Source organism: Rhinolophus sinicus, chromosome 13 (assembly GCF_057876585.1).
Source record: "Rhinolophus sinicus isolate RSI-liver-muscle chromosome 13, RSI-T2T, whole genome shotgun sequence".
Taxonomy (NCBI): Eukaryota; Metazoa; Chordata; class Mammalia; order Chiroptera; family Rhinolophidae; genus Rhinolophus; species Rhinolophus sinicus.
This window is the reverse complement of record NC_142513.1, coordinates 24,351,408-24,365,411: the sequence shown is the minus strand read 5'-3', so window position 1 is coordinate 24,365,411 and position 14,004 is coordinate 24,351,408. Positions and strand designations below refer to the sequence as shown.

Sequence of the window (14,004 nt, the reverse complement as noted above, 5' to 3'; positions counted from 1 at the left end):
CCCCAAGTCTCCTTGCTTGGACACGGAGTCCTTCATCCCCCACCTTCCCAGAAAACAGAAGGCATTTCTCCGCCCACTCAGCCTGGATTCATGCCTTGAATACCTCATCCTCACAAGTGGCACACTTGATTTCACAGAGAACTGAGTTCTCCGTGATAGCCAAGGTCCTGGCCTGTGAGGCAGGTGAACTCTCAGCCCTGCAGGAGGCTCCTTGCCTCAGGTGTCTCTGATCACATGGACCAGGTCAAGGGCTCAGTGATGGTCCTGGGTGCGCTTGTGGAACAGAGCACAAGTCACAGCTCAATTAGAGATTTGTTGTGTGAGATTGGCCAGGTCACGTGCACATCCTGAGCCTCAGCTTTCCTTCTCTGCAAAATGGGCACAAACACCACTGACAGCAATGAGAATTAAACGAGGCAGTACAGGGTGGTGGGGAAGAGCCAGACTCCTTGGATTCAAACCTTGGCTCTGCCATGGGACACTGAGGAAATCACTTAACCTCTTTGTGCCTTGGTTTACTCATCTGTAAAATAGGGATAACAAGAGTTCCTACCTTACATGGTGGTTGGGAGATTAAATGAGCTAATAACTGTAAAGCACTTAGCATATTACATAGTCAGTAACAATACATGATGTATTGATATTAGCTCAGGGGTTAGAAGTTGGGCACTGAAGTCAGACAGCTAAAGTTTGAGTCCCAGCAACATCATTCATTAGCTGTGTGACCCTGTATAAATTACACCACATCTCTGTGCTTTGTCTATAAAATGAAGTCAATAATATTATTATAAATAAAGTCAATAATATTATAATAAATGAAGTCAATAATCGAGTTGTGAGGTTTATGAGTTAATCAATGAAAAAGGCCAACACATAGTAAATACCAAATATTATATAATTGTCATTTATATTATTTATATACTAATGGAGGGGAGGTAAGGAAGCTAATATTTATTGAGCACCTACTATATACTAACACTCGACATGAATCGTCTGGCAAGGATGATTTCTAGGACAAGCACATTAGGTTTCTGCATTCAGTAGAGGAGGAAAGTGAGGTCTTGCTTGTTCAAGATCCCATGGGCTGTAAGGGGTGACCAGACCCCACTGTGCAAATGTTTAGGGCGGGAAGGAAAGACCCAATGTTTAGAGAAGGACTGCATGTGCCACGCATGGGGCTTGGGACCCCATGACCCCCTTTAATCCCCACATAAACCTTGGGACATTATTGTCCCCACTGTACTGATGACAGGCCTGAGATTCTAGGTGAGTGGATTGAATTCCCACAGCTATGAAGTGGTAGAGCTGATTCAAACTCGGTTGTCTGTCAGAATTTTACTTATGAAGGTGTCCTGGGCTCCTTACAATGATTCCCTCTGAGCCAGAGAAACAAAGTCTTTGTGTCTATTTAAAACCCAAGAGAGAGGGCCAAACGCGGAGATCATTGCCAAGCTGTAGGGCCACAGGTAGTCCTCTCCTAGGCTTCTGGGGACAGGGTGACACACTCACAGAGACAAGGACACTCAACACCCGCAGGGGTCATTGTTACCCAGAAATCTTTATTACAAAAATATTTTGCAAGCCAAAAAGTTTAAGTTGCAACTATATACAAAATGGGGCCTGTTTCCTTCCCAGCAGTTTTAAAATAAACTCCCCCAACCACGCTCCTTCCGCACTGTTGTTTTAACCTCTTCCTTTTCCTGGGGTTCGATACACAAGGTACGAGAATCTCCAGGCTGCCAGGCTGGAGCTACATCTACACGGCTTCCTCGGCCTCATTCCTTAACTCCCCTTCCAAAATTCAAAATAAAATAAAATTAAAATGGCACCAAGAAAACATTCTTTTAAGATTCTATGTGCATGTGTATATGTGCGTGTGTGTGCTCACGCACATGTGCTCTCTCTGGGCAGAAGAGAGCGAGATGAAGGGTTACAAGCCAACGTTTTGGAATTTGGAAATAGCCCGAGCCAGGTGGCTGGGCCACTGCGCTCCCAGATGCCACAGAGAAACTCTGGCTTGTTGGGCCAAAGCTGCCCACATGGCCTGTTGGCTCAGCTCATTCCTGGATGTCATCATGTAAAACACCAAATCACTGTCCCCCAGAGAGTCGGGTCTATGCTAAGCTCCCGGAGTTCCACCTGCAGGACGTGCTGACAGGCAGGATGGCTCAGCTTCTCGCTCTGATCATCCCTTGGGTACCAAATGGCTGGACCCGGGTGGGTAGGGGGGTGGGGCAGTGAAGATTAGTGTCTCAGCTCTAAGAGCTGATCAGTTATATGTGAAGACTGAACACACACAGCGTGCAACATTTGCTTGCCCTCGGCCCAGCCAGGCCCCCACACCTAATTGGAAGGGTCGGGGTCAGAGGATAATGGGTCACAGCCTCTGCTCAACCTCCTGAGACAGAGGGACAGAAAGACAGGTCAGTCCTGGCTTCACAGCTGCCCAATCCTCCTGGCTGTCTTGGATTTATTCCAGTTCGATCCCAATAGGGTTTGAGAGCAGAAATGCAGGATTTTTCCTGCAGAGAACAGCTCAGAGAGCTGGAATGGGAGAAGGTCTCTAAAGGAGTGGGGGTAATGGCCAGGCAGGGCTTCCTTCCCTGCGTGGCTCTAAAGTGCTTGTGAGCAATGGTGGGGGAGGGCAGGGGGAAGGCATCTTTCCTCTCCCCTCCTTCCAGGTGAGAAGACTGAGGCATTAGGTCTCGACAAGACTGCATGGTGAAGGAGGCAGCCCGGAGAAGCACTGGCAGATTTGGACTTACCATGCTGGGGGCAGGAAGGCAGTAGTACCAGCCACGTGGCTCGGCTGAGAACGTGGCCAACTTAGTCCTGGAGAGAAGGCTAAGCATCTCCATGAAGCAGCCAAACTGGAACCTTCTTCCCCATCCTCAGGGCCCTGGGATATGGAGGAAGTCAGTTTCTGCTTGTAGGCTATTCCCTCCAGGAAACCAGCTGCTAAACCTTAAACGGCACAAGACCCAACCAGGTACTTCAACACATGACAAAGAGCCAAGATAACACTGCCGTTGTTTTAAGAAAAAAAAGAAAAAAACAAACAAAAAACAAAACACCACAGATCAAATTTTCTAACACCTCAGTTTCAAGATTGCACGTTTCACATTTCTCAATAATTTACAGGCGTCCGCAGCGAGATGTTGCTGAGTTAGTGCTAGCTGGAGGAAGCAAGCTCGGGTCTAGAAAGGAGAGGCAGGTCCATGTGGAATGTCACCGTCAGGACGCTGGGTCTTCAAGGAGTCTCAGAGGGCAGGAGGAGGAGGGTCTTATTACTCAGTCCTTGTGATGGTGGAGGATTCTCGGAGGTTCCTTTCCTCCCGGGGATGGGGGAGGCCAGGGCTGTGGGCAGCCACCTCACCGAGTCTCCGGATGAGGTCTCAGATTTTTTTCATTGTTCCAGCTTCTCCATGGATGGGGCAGTTCAATCGAAAGAGAAAAGTTTTCCCAAAACCACAGTTGGGTGGCGATGGTGGGAGGAGGAGGTGGGGATTTTCTCCCTCCTCACCCTGGAAGATCAGGCTACAGAGCATCAAGGAGGCAGTCAAGGGTCATCGAGAACATGACCAAGACCCACGATTGATGGAGAGAGGCATGAGAGTTCTTGGTTCCCCGGCAGCTCTGGCCAGTTCCCAGGCTGGTCTGGCAATATCAGTTTCCATGTGTGGCAATGCGGGGGTTGTGGTCACCCTGGAAATGCTAGAGAGCCAAGTGGGTTGGGGAGATAAGAGCCAGCCTCATCCTTGGGCCCAGGACCTGTGCCACCCTGGCCCTCTGGAAACTGGGCTAGCTGTCCTCATTGCGCCTGCCCCACATGGGACAGGAAGGCTCATGGGCACAGACCCAGAGACAATGCAGGCCCTGTTTACTTCCTCTGGACCTGGACGCTGGCATACTCTGAGTAGGATGGCTCGGGCTTGGGGGCTGGCTGCTTATGGGCCCGGTTGAGGTGGACCATGTCCAGGTCAGCATAAGTGAGGGTGTCCTCGGGCTTGGGTGGCGGGACAGCCTGAATGCTGGCGTACTCCGTGTGGTTGTTTGGCTCAGCAGCCCGGGGGGCCGACTTCTTCCTCTTAGGCAGGTTCAGGTCTGCGTATGTGATGTCATTGTTGTCCTGGATCTAAATGAGGCAGAAAGAAGGTCATTCTGGAGCCCCAGCCTCTCACCCACTCTTGGTACTAAGTCTGGATGCTTCTGTCTCCTCTTGGCCTCCATTGGCTCAGCTCTAATTCATACCCAGCTCTTCTTTGACCAAGGTTACCTTCCTCCAGCCTTATCCTTCCAATCCACCTCCCTCCTCACACAGCCTGAAGGATCTTCCTAAATGCTAGTCACCTCAAAAGCCCGGACTCAGCGTCACCTCCTCCCACAGTTCTGTCCTGCCTTATCAACGCTCCTCCATCTGCCCAGCAGCCACTCTACTCCTACTCACAATGACACCCAATCTATTCTGTACATTTAAGCACAAGCATCACTTCTTCCTGAGACCTTCCCGTCGTCTGGGTTCAGGGCTCCTTCTCTGTGCTTCCTCAGCCAATGTTTCTCCATCACAGCACCCACCATCTAGGACTGTGTCTGTTTGGGGGTTTGAGTAGATGCTGATCCCCCAGTGGGTGGGAACATGCTTTCATTTACTCATTTATTCAACAAGTATTCACTAGGCAGAAACCAAGGTTGGCACAGAAGAAGCCTGATCGGTGTTGAATGAAGAAAGAATGAATGAATGGCAACAATTTCAGCCCCACTGGGGACTTGGAAGCAGAGAATAGGGACATGTGAGAATGAGACACAAGTTAGCAGGGTAGTAAATGTTCTGAAATCAGAAGACTAGAATTTGAATCGTCCTTCTCTCTAGCTGAGGAACTTCGGGTAATTCACTTAACCTTTCTGGGCCTCAGTGTCCCCATCTGTAAAGTGGGGACAATAATCGTATCTACCACCAGGGTCACCGTGAGATGAGATCATCCAGGGAAAGCTCTTAGAATGGAGCCTGGCACCTACTGAAAGAGCACATATGTTCGATAAATGGTTGTAATCAACAGCCACCCAGTGACCCTGAACATCTATCTCCTATGTACTAATCTATCCCATCCACCACTGAGCCTTAAAATTACCCATCAGGAATGATAAACTTTGCTCGTTCTGTGCCCGGCACCTGTGCTGCAGAAGCAGAGAGGAGCTACCAACGATGGGAACTCCTGGTTGGTGCACAACAATAACCACAGATTTCATCCCAACAGCTTATTAGTACCATGCTAACACCTGGATCACCTTATTTAGCACCTGTCACAACGCTGTTTGGTAGGAATTTTGTACCCCATTTTACAGGTGAAGAAACTGAGACCCAGGGAGGTTAAATAATTTGGTCAAAGTCCCACAGCTGGAGAAGAAACAAAGTCAGACTCTAAAGCTGTGTTCTGACCATACAGCTCCTTTGTCCCAAACCGTGCACGTTCACACTTCTCTCTCAGAAAACCACACCAACAACATTAAATCCTCTCCCTGGCAAGGGCCGGCACCTGGCATCAGGAATCCCAGACACAAGGCTGTAAGTGCCACAAGAGCTGGGTTGTGACTGCCCTGCTCACTGCCCAGGGCCGTGCACACAGTAGGTGCTCAGTAAGTCTTTGCTGATTGACTTTTATACAGGTTTCAGTGACCAGTTCTTTTTACTGTCATGCTTTCCCTGGAAAGTTCCAGAAAGAAGTCGAGAGGTAAAATGACTAAGAAGAAGGTCCCCGTCTCCCATAATTGGAAATTGTCTTGTTTTTCTAATTACCTCCCGAGTTCATGGTCAGGGCCACTGGGGGGCCGCACTGAATCAGGAGCGTGACCAGTGTTTTGGCCTACAAACATTGTGCCTTTTACCAGCCCTGACTCTCTTCAACAGATTACACCTAAAACGATGACAACAGCCAGGGAAATGTCAAGGACAGCTGGCGCTCTCTTGTTCCAGATTCAGGGCAGGTCCTGTCTTGTTACAAGACGGAGGGGAGCCCTCTGCCTCCAAGGTCTGACAACGTTAGCCGGTAAGGAGCAAAGGCTAGGTTTCTCGGAAACAGGCCAACCATGCTGCCTGTGAAATCTCCTCAGCAATGATGAGGAGACACTGCCAGCTGGAGGGAGTGTGTCCTTGCAGGAGGTAATTAATGACACAGGGTCTTTCCATCAGCAAAGGCAAGAGAGACTCTGGCAGCACTGTGTACTGCATGTAAGGAACAAGGCGGAGGTAGGGGCGAGCTGGCCAGGTTGCTCCTGGTGGAGGGACCGGCCTGGGCAAATGCACGGAGGCAGGATGGCACAGTCCACACTAAGCAAGGCTGCAGCCTGACTCCATTTACACAGAATACGTTGTGAAGGGCGCCCCCCCCCCCCCAATTGTGCGATGGGTGGTGCTGACTCAAGGAGGCAGAGACAGACTCTCCTGGCTGGAGCAGAGGGAGAGAATGTGCAGAGAACAAGGGAAAAGGAGGAATGTAGAGATAGATCCTCCACCCTCCGCACCCTCCCGCCCTGAGGAAGGAGTCTTAATTTAGAACAAGATCTGCAACTCTGGTTGATGCAAGAAAATCACACCATCGCATTTCCCAGGAAAGGCACCTCACCAAAGATTGTACCTGGGTTACTTCTCTGGCGTTCTTCTCGGGCTCATGCAACCTAAAAAGGAAAGAGACACAGAGATAAAAATATCCTCCCTATCTCAACCACTCATGGGAATTGGTAAGCATAACATTGAGGCTCCACTTCCTATCTGGGTGGAGGACATGACGAGAGGTTAACAGACACGCAACTGCTTATCACATGTTTGGACGAAAGGGTCAGGCTCACGAAAAAGGAGTTTTAAGCAATGCACTATCAATTTGGTTTTTGAAACCTACTGTATTGGCAAGGATCTTTTAAAATGATAATACTCGGTGTTGGGGAAGGTATGGTGACACTGGCACACTCATACATTGCTGGTGGGCGGGGCACGTTCATACCTTTGGTACCAATCTTTTGGGAAGCAACTTAGCCAAATCAAGACTTGGAAGGTATCCTCATCTTTTGACTCATAATGGTATTTTACGGGGGTGGGGGGCGATTCAAAATATAGAAAAAGGTTTATGCACAGAGGCATCTATTCCAGGGCAGGGTGAGGGAGGGACGTCTGCATCTTATAGCTCTGCCAATTGTGACTGGTTAAAGAAATTAGGAGAGATAGACTCATAGATAAAGATTTAAAAGGTTCATGAAGAGGTTTCTTTTTTAATTACAGATGATTACATTGAAAAGATGAACGGAAAAGCAAAATTCTCAGTGGAATGATCTCAATTATGAAAAATGTGTAGCTAACACTGGAAAGAAACCCAGTAAAATGCTAACAGCGTGGTCTTTGGGTGGTATTTTTTCTTTTCTTTTTTTCAATTTCCCATAGTCTCCAAATGTTCTATATTCTACACATCTACGTGTTACCATTAGAAAAAGAAAAGAGAAGAACCAAGTGCCCTGGTTAATGAAAGAAGCTGTTCACGAGTTTGATTCTGTAATTGGAGGCCGTGGCTTGGCTCACTGCAGGTTCATGGTCAAGGTGGTGAGCAAACCAGCGCCACTGGTTCTGCGGGAGCTGTGTGAAATCTCCAGCCGGCCACGCCAGAGATGTGAGCCTGGATAATGTCATAAATGAGCAATGGAGCTTGGCAGCGGGGTTATTAATGGATTTGGCATGAGTGCTTGGCTCAGAAAGCAGTTCTGCGGCATGACTGGCCCCATGTGGCCACAGAAATGGCCCCCCAGGAGCAGGGACACTGTCTGGTAAGGCAGATCACGCAGATCTATATACACCCCTCCTGTTTCCAACCCTTCTGGAACTCTCACTGCCTTGGGATTGAGTCCAACTCCTCACCCGGCTTGTAAGCCCCATGTGGTCTGACCTCTGCTGACCCCCCCACCCCACCCCCCAGGCCATCCACTCCTCTGCCCTCATTTACTCACTTATCCACCCACCAAATACTTCAAGGTGGCTACTTAATGCGATGCATTTTATGTGTCAACAACCGCCTTGAATGACCCTATTGACCACTTTTTCTCTTGGTTAACTTTTGTGTACCCTTCAAGTCTTAGCTATGGAGTCACGTCCTTGGGGAGGCTTCTCTGATAGTGCTGGGCTGGCTGGGCCGCTCCTCCATGACAATTGCAAACCTCCTTGCATATTTTCTCATCTGGTGTATATGTCTGTCTGTCTGCCTGCCATGCTTCTTTACCACGTGGGGGCTCAAAACGTGTTCAAACGCAACTAGGAATGAATACCAGTCAGACTGCCCCAGGGCCTTTGCACAGTCAGTCTTCCTTACCTCTTCATCTAGTTCACTCCTCTTCCCTCAGGTAGTGTTTCAAATAGTCCTTTCTTGGGAAAACCTTCACTGAACCTCCATGCTCCATTCTCAGAACACTGGGCTCCTTTCTTTCAGAGCAATATTTCCAACAGGAAGAAATTATCCACTTTTTTTCGTGTCTGTTTCTCCTCTGGTCTCTCCTGTCTCAGTGAGTGGCACTGCTATTACTCACTAGTGCTCGGGCTAAGGAAGTGGGAACCCTCCTCGAGTCTCCTCATTCCTCCTTTACAACCCATGTCTAATCCACCACAAGGCTTGTTGACTTTGCCTCCAAAGTACACATCAAACCCACCACTCCATCACCTCCACCATCCCAGCTCCCTAGATTCCTGAGGTGCCTCCCTGTGTCCCTGTTTCTTCTATTCCTGCCCCCTTGCGCTCCATTCCACGTGTAAAATGCATAAGCAATGTCACCTCTTTTCTCTGCTCAAAGTCCTACCCCCTTTTCCCCATACCCTGAAGTCCATCTCCGTATCCTGACTGGTGAGGCCTGCATGACTGGCTTCCACCAACTGCTCTGGGCTCCTGTCTCTCTTCCCCTCGCTCACGCCACCCCAGCTGCCCTGGCCTCCTCCATGTTCATCAACGTGTCCAGTTGCTCCTGCCTCGAGGCCTTGGCACTGGCTGTTCCCTCTGCCTCGTCGACTCTTGCCCCAGATATCCGCATGGCTGGAGCCTTCTCACCCGTCAGCTATCTTCTAAATGTCACCTTCTCAGACAAGCCTTCCCTGGTCGTCCACTGCACCCCACCTCCTGCTCCGCTCCGTACCCAGCTTTATTTTATTTAGTCAGCACCTGCATCACGCTGTGTATTAACCTCCTGGCTTGTCTGCCTTCCTCCCGATGGACCGTGAGCTCAGTGTGGGCAGGGACTAGGCCCACCTCCTTCACCACTGGAGCCCTGACACCTGGTAATGGGCTGGTGCCTCGTCAGCTCACCATAGATATTTGTGCAGTGAATGAATGAATAAACACCTCTCTCATGGCATCAAAAGTGCCATGAGACCAGAGCTTGTGTCTTTTTTGCTGCCCTTTGCAATCCCCCAGCTTAAGGCCTGGTGCTGAGCTGGGCTCAATCAGATGAATAAATGAAAGAATCAGGGAAGCCCTAAATATTCCAAGAATAAACGCAGTGAATGTCTGACAAGCGAACAAGTAGCCAACCGAATGAACCCCAGTGCCCAATTAAGGGAGCAGACACATTTTTCTGTCGTCTGAGCTGGGGAAGATTACAGACGACGTTCTGCCTGTATGTTCCAAACCCAGGGAGTTGGAAACCGCCAGTCCCTCTGCTGGCCCTGCAGCCGGAAGGGCCCTTTGAGCTCAAAGCTGCGGCACCCCCCTTGGCACCCTCCCTGTGGTGCTCAGTGTTACCCATACCACCGCCACCATCCTCTGGAAAGCGTCTGATCCCAGCCAGCCGAGCGGAAGCAGCTGCTACATGGGAAACCACCATTACTGCTCACTAGCTGTTGCTTTGCTTTAGAGAGATGAAAGGGAGCAAGCGATCTCACGGCTCCCTGGGTAGGCTCACGCTGGAAAAATAAAATAACAGGCAGAAAACGGTTGGCTTCTCTGGGGAAGAAGAAACAGGCAGCAAGAAGCCTGGGCACAGACGAAGAATGTCAGCTTCAGTGTCAGAGAAATGTGGGTGGGAGTCGCAGTGCCAGCACTTACGAGCTGTGGGACCTTAGGGATGTCACACGACTTCTCTGAGCCTCAGTTTCCTCAACCACACACAGGGACAATAATAACTTTCCAGAACAGGGGTTCTCAAAAGTCTGGCTTGGGAGCCGTAGTATCCGCACCACCTGACAGCTTGCTAGAAATACAAATTCTGCATCAGAAACTCTGGGGGGTGGGGCCCAGAAATCTGGGTTTTAACAAACCCTCCAGAGGATTCCGCTACACACTCAAGTTTGAGACCTACTGTTCAATTAAATTGGGATAATAGTAAATCATAGGGTCTTTTGTGATCATTTAAAATCACAATGGGCTGATAAAGGTAAAAGCATAGGTTGGTTCCTGGAACACAGTGAGTCCTCTACAGATGTGAGCTGCTGATGCTATTGTCATTATTACTGCTGACACTGCCCTTTTCTTCCAGAACTTATTGTCTAATTGAGGAGATAAGACAACGAAAAAATAATGACAACAATAAAAAGAAAACAAAAAAGAAAGATATTTGGATATTTGGGACTGTGAAGCCACTGAGAGGGAGAGTTTTAGGGATTCAGAGATGGAGATTGCTGCAGTAATTTGGCATGGCATTCATTCATTCATTCATTTGTTCATCACTGAGCATCTATTCCATTCCAGGCACGGTGCCTTGTTCAGCAGCTATGAGCAGTGAACACGAGGGAAATGGTCCTTGCCCTCAAGAGGAATGGGTTATAACCTGGGGAGAAGTGCAGAGACAGCTTGAACGCATCAGGATGTTAGTGCAGGGGCACCAGGAGAGCTCACATGAGGGGCTTCTGGTCCTGAAGGAGGTAACGCCCTTGCTGAGCCCAGAAGGAAGAGCAGGAGGTAACCAGGTGAAAGGAGGGGTGCCTGCTCTAGCTTCCAAGTCTCACAACTCCAGGGGGTGCTGTTCACAGAGCCCACTGGAACTGCTGTCCCCTGGAGTGGTGGAGACCTTGGGTGGTGCCTGAGCAGGGGTGGGGGAGCACATCTCAGGGAGCTGGGCCAGCACACAAGGGCTAGGAGGAGAGCGAGGCTGCAGCACGTGGGAGTGAAGGGAGGGCAGCACGGCTGAGCCACAGAATTTGAACACTGGGGAGTGGCTGGAAGTGAAACTGTCCAAGTCAGCAGGGGCTGGACCACAAGGGTTTGAGGATCTCAGGCGGGCATCTGGACTATCCTGAGGGCCACGAGAACCACTGAAGGTTTGTAGGCAGAGGATGGAGCCACGTCTTGCCCTTGGAAAAGAGTGCGCTTGCTGTGCACACACGCACACAGCACTTCTATCGCCCCAACTTTGGGATTGTTCTCGACTCTACATCCAATCCATCAGCAAGTTCTCTTGGCTCTACCCCCAAAATGTATCCAGAATCTGACCATTTCTCAGCCCTTCCCACCACCCGGGTCCAGGCCACCATCATCTGCTTGGACCATTACAGCAGCCTCCGCCCTGGCTTCTCTGCCTCCATCCTCACCTTCTACAGCCTGGTCCCTACACGGCACTCAGGGAGATACTCTTAAAAAAAAAGTCAGATCATCTTCCGTCTACGGCTCCTCATCCCACTGGGAATAAAACCCCAAGTTCTAACTGCCACAGGCCCTACTAGACCACTGGCTTTCACTCTAGGTCTCTCAGTTCCTGCTCTGGAATTCGGAACTCCACGAAGCTCTAAAAAATTCAAAGATGTGCAAAACCCATTTGGTGGCAAAATCTGAACCAACAGGAAGCTATTTACAGTTTTTGGGTTTTTTAAATCGCCCTTAGTATGGATGTTCGTATACTTCCAAGCAGGCACATTCACGTGGTAGATTATGGGGTGCTGCTTCTACTCTACTGGGGTGAATATCGGGGGCCTTCCTAAAAGCTGAAAAGTCTGGATGAATCACACATCCGGCTGCATGGGCTTCAGCTAGGAGGCCGTGGGGTGCAGCTCCCTGCCCTCATCTCCTGCCCTTCCTCGTTCCTTCTGCCCCAGCCGCACCGGCCTCCTCTGTCCCTTCTGGTACTCCTCATCTTGGGCCTTAGCCACGCCTGCTCTCTCACGCAGCACACACCTCTGCATCATAGTTCTCTAGCTCAGTACCCTGCTCACATCCCCTCTTCAGAGGAGGCCCCTTCACCTGCCTAAGGTAGCCATGCAATAAATCTCCATCCCTTCGCTGTGTTTGCTTTGTCACCACCTGACATGGCACTATGTATCATTTTGCCTCTACTCTTTTCTGGTGTCTGAGCCTCATTTAGGCCCGGACTGATTCTTGTTCACTGCTGTATCCCCATCACCCAGAACAGAGCTGGCACATAGTAGGGACTCAGTAAAAATCACTGACAGTATGAATCAACAAACTAATGCACCATCTGTGACGTAATATCATCGCCTTAGCCTCTAACCAGGGCATGGATTTCAGGAGGGCACCCATGCTTTCTATCCTACTCACTCAGCATTCCCAGGGCCACCCATGCCAAGGTACTCAATAAATATTTAACGAATGAAGGAAAGAACAAAGTATACAACTTGGATCTGAGGGCGGCATGTACAGGAGGTGGCTTCTGCCACAGTCCAAACAGGATTTGATAAGAGTCTCGCTGTCTGTGGACAGCACACATGAAATCAGTGCCTCTATGCACGGAAATCCCGTTAAATCCCCTCACTTGAGACCATAATTAAAAATGGGCCTGGCATGAGGAGCTTACAAAGGAAAGAGGTAGAAAGGCTGGCTGGCACAAGTGTGAGGGTCAGTGGGTGTGGATTATGCTTTACAGTGTTGGGGGCTGTCAAAACAACTAAGTAACAATTGCAGAAGCATCCCAGTACAGCGATGCACTTACCTTGTAGAAGAAGTGGAGCCCTTGGCTGAAAGTGAAAAGAAACAAAAGCTGGTTATTTAACTTAGAAACATACTTTTCTTATGTAACATTTTTGGGGGAGGGCAAAGGTTTGTGTACAGTGACATTGGGAGAAATTGTTGAAATCATGTCCTTCCAACCATAGGAAACCCCAGTGAGATGGTCCATTATCTTTCATCCAGGAAGACCAGTGGCTGGGCCTTCCTGCATTCTCACCTCCGGGAATTGCCAAAGGTCAGATCCAAAAGCAGCCCTCAACCCTACCCCTGTGTGGGCCTAACTTCCATTCACTACACACCTTACCTGAGCAAGCCTGGGGCCCAGTCAGGGCCGTTCATTGCTGGACAACATATTCTAGCAGGGCTGCGAGCTGGGGGAGCAGGTATGAATCCCACTTCTGTCACCAACTCGCTCGCCACATGACCCTGAATGGATCATTGTCCCTCTCTGAGCTTGGATTTCAGCTCTCTAACTCACAGGATTGTGCTGGACATGCATTCATTTTCATGTGACCTCTTTCCAAAAACAGATCTTGGGAGGACATAAAGGGTTCATTTGGTTCAGAGATTTTTAAACCTGTGATACAAGGCACCCTGCAGAGAAACCGCCAGGGTTCAGCGACCATTTGACTCGAATTTCACTGCAAAATTGTAATTAAAAAGCAACATGCACACTCACATGTGCTCGGCACCACATGTCAACAGGCTGGAGGCCGCCACAATGCAAGAATTCTCACTGCCAGGTTAACACTTGGTGCCTGGGCACGTATTGGATTTTTAGGTGAGTGGGTACCTGTTGCAGCTCAGCATCTAATGTTTGAATAAGAGGCTGGTAAATTGAAAAGTGCTAGGACACGAGTCATCTCATGACAGGACAGGACACTGATGCTCCTGTTTTATACCAAAGAGACTGAGTGACTCCTCAGGGTCACAGACCCCGTAAGTGGCAGAGTTGAAACGAGGGTATTTTACTACGAGTACTGAGCTAGAGGATGGGGAGACCCATCCAGGGACCAATGAGGAAGAAGGGGGTATGTCATTAGGGTGGAAGTGACGTGCAGTGATTAGGGTCCCTGGAGATCCACTGCCA

The 14,004-nt window shown here is 49.5% G+C and overlaps 1 protein-coding gene across 10 annotated transcripts in view; it reads right to left on the bottom strand.

The window, feature by feature from the left end:
- Window positions 1–1,539: 1,539 nt before the first annotated feature.
- The window catches only part of LOC109448419 (tyrosine-protein phosphatase non-receptor type substrate 1-like), a 40,140-nt gene continuing 27,675 nt past the window's right edge, over window positions 1,540–14,004 (bottom strand). For 5 of the 10 annotated variants that reach the window (XM_074318028.2, XM_074318027.2, XM_074318030.2 and 2 more), the window contains 3 exons: window positions 12,898–12,922; window positions 6,633–6,672; window positions 1,540–4,135 (listed from right to left, as the gene is read on the bottom strand). In XM_074318028.2, the coding sequence (XP_074174129.2) occupies window positions 3,881–4,135; window positions 6,633–6,672; window positions 12,898–12,922 (320 nt within the window). In that variant the 3' untranslated portion in view covers window positions 1,540–3,880. Of the gene's footprint in view, window positions 4,136–6,620; window positions 6,673–12,897; window positions 12,923–14,004 lie in introns of all 10 variants that reach the window. The other 5 variants (XM_074318024.2, XM_074318023.2, XM_074318026.2 and 2 more) reach the window with 1 other exon arrangement.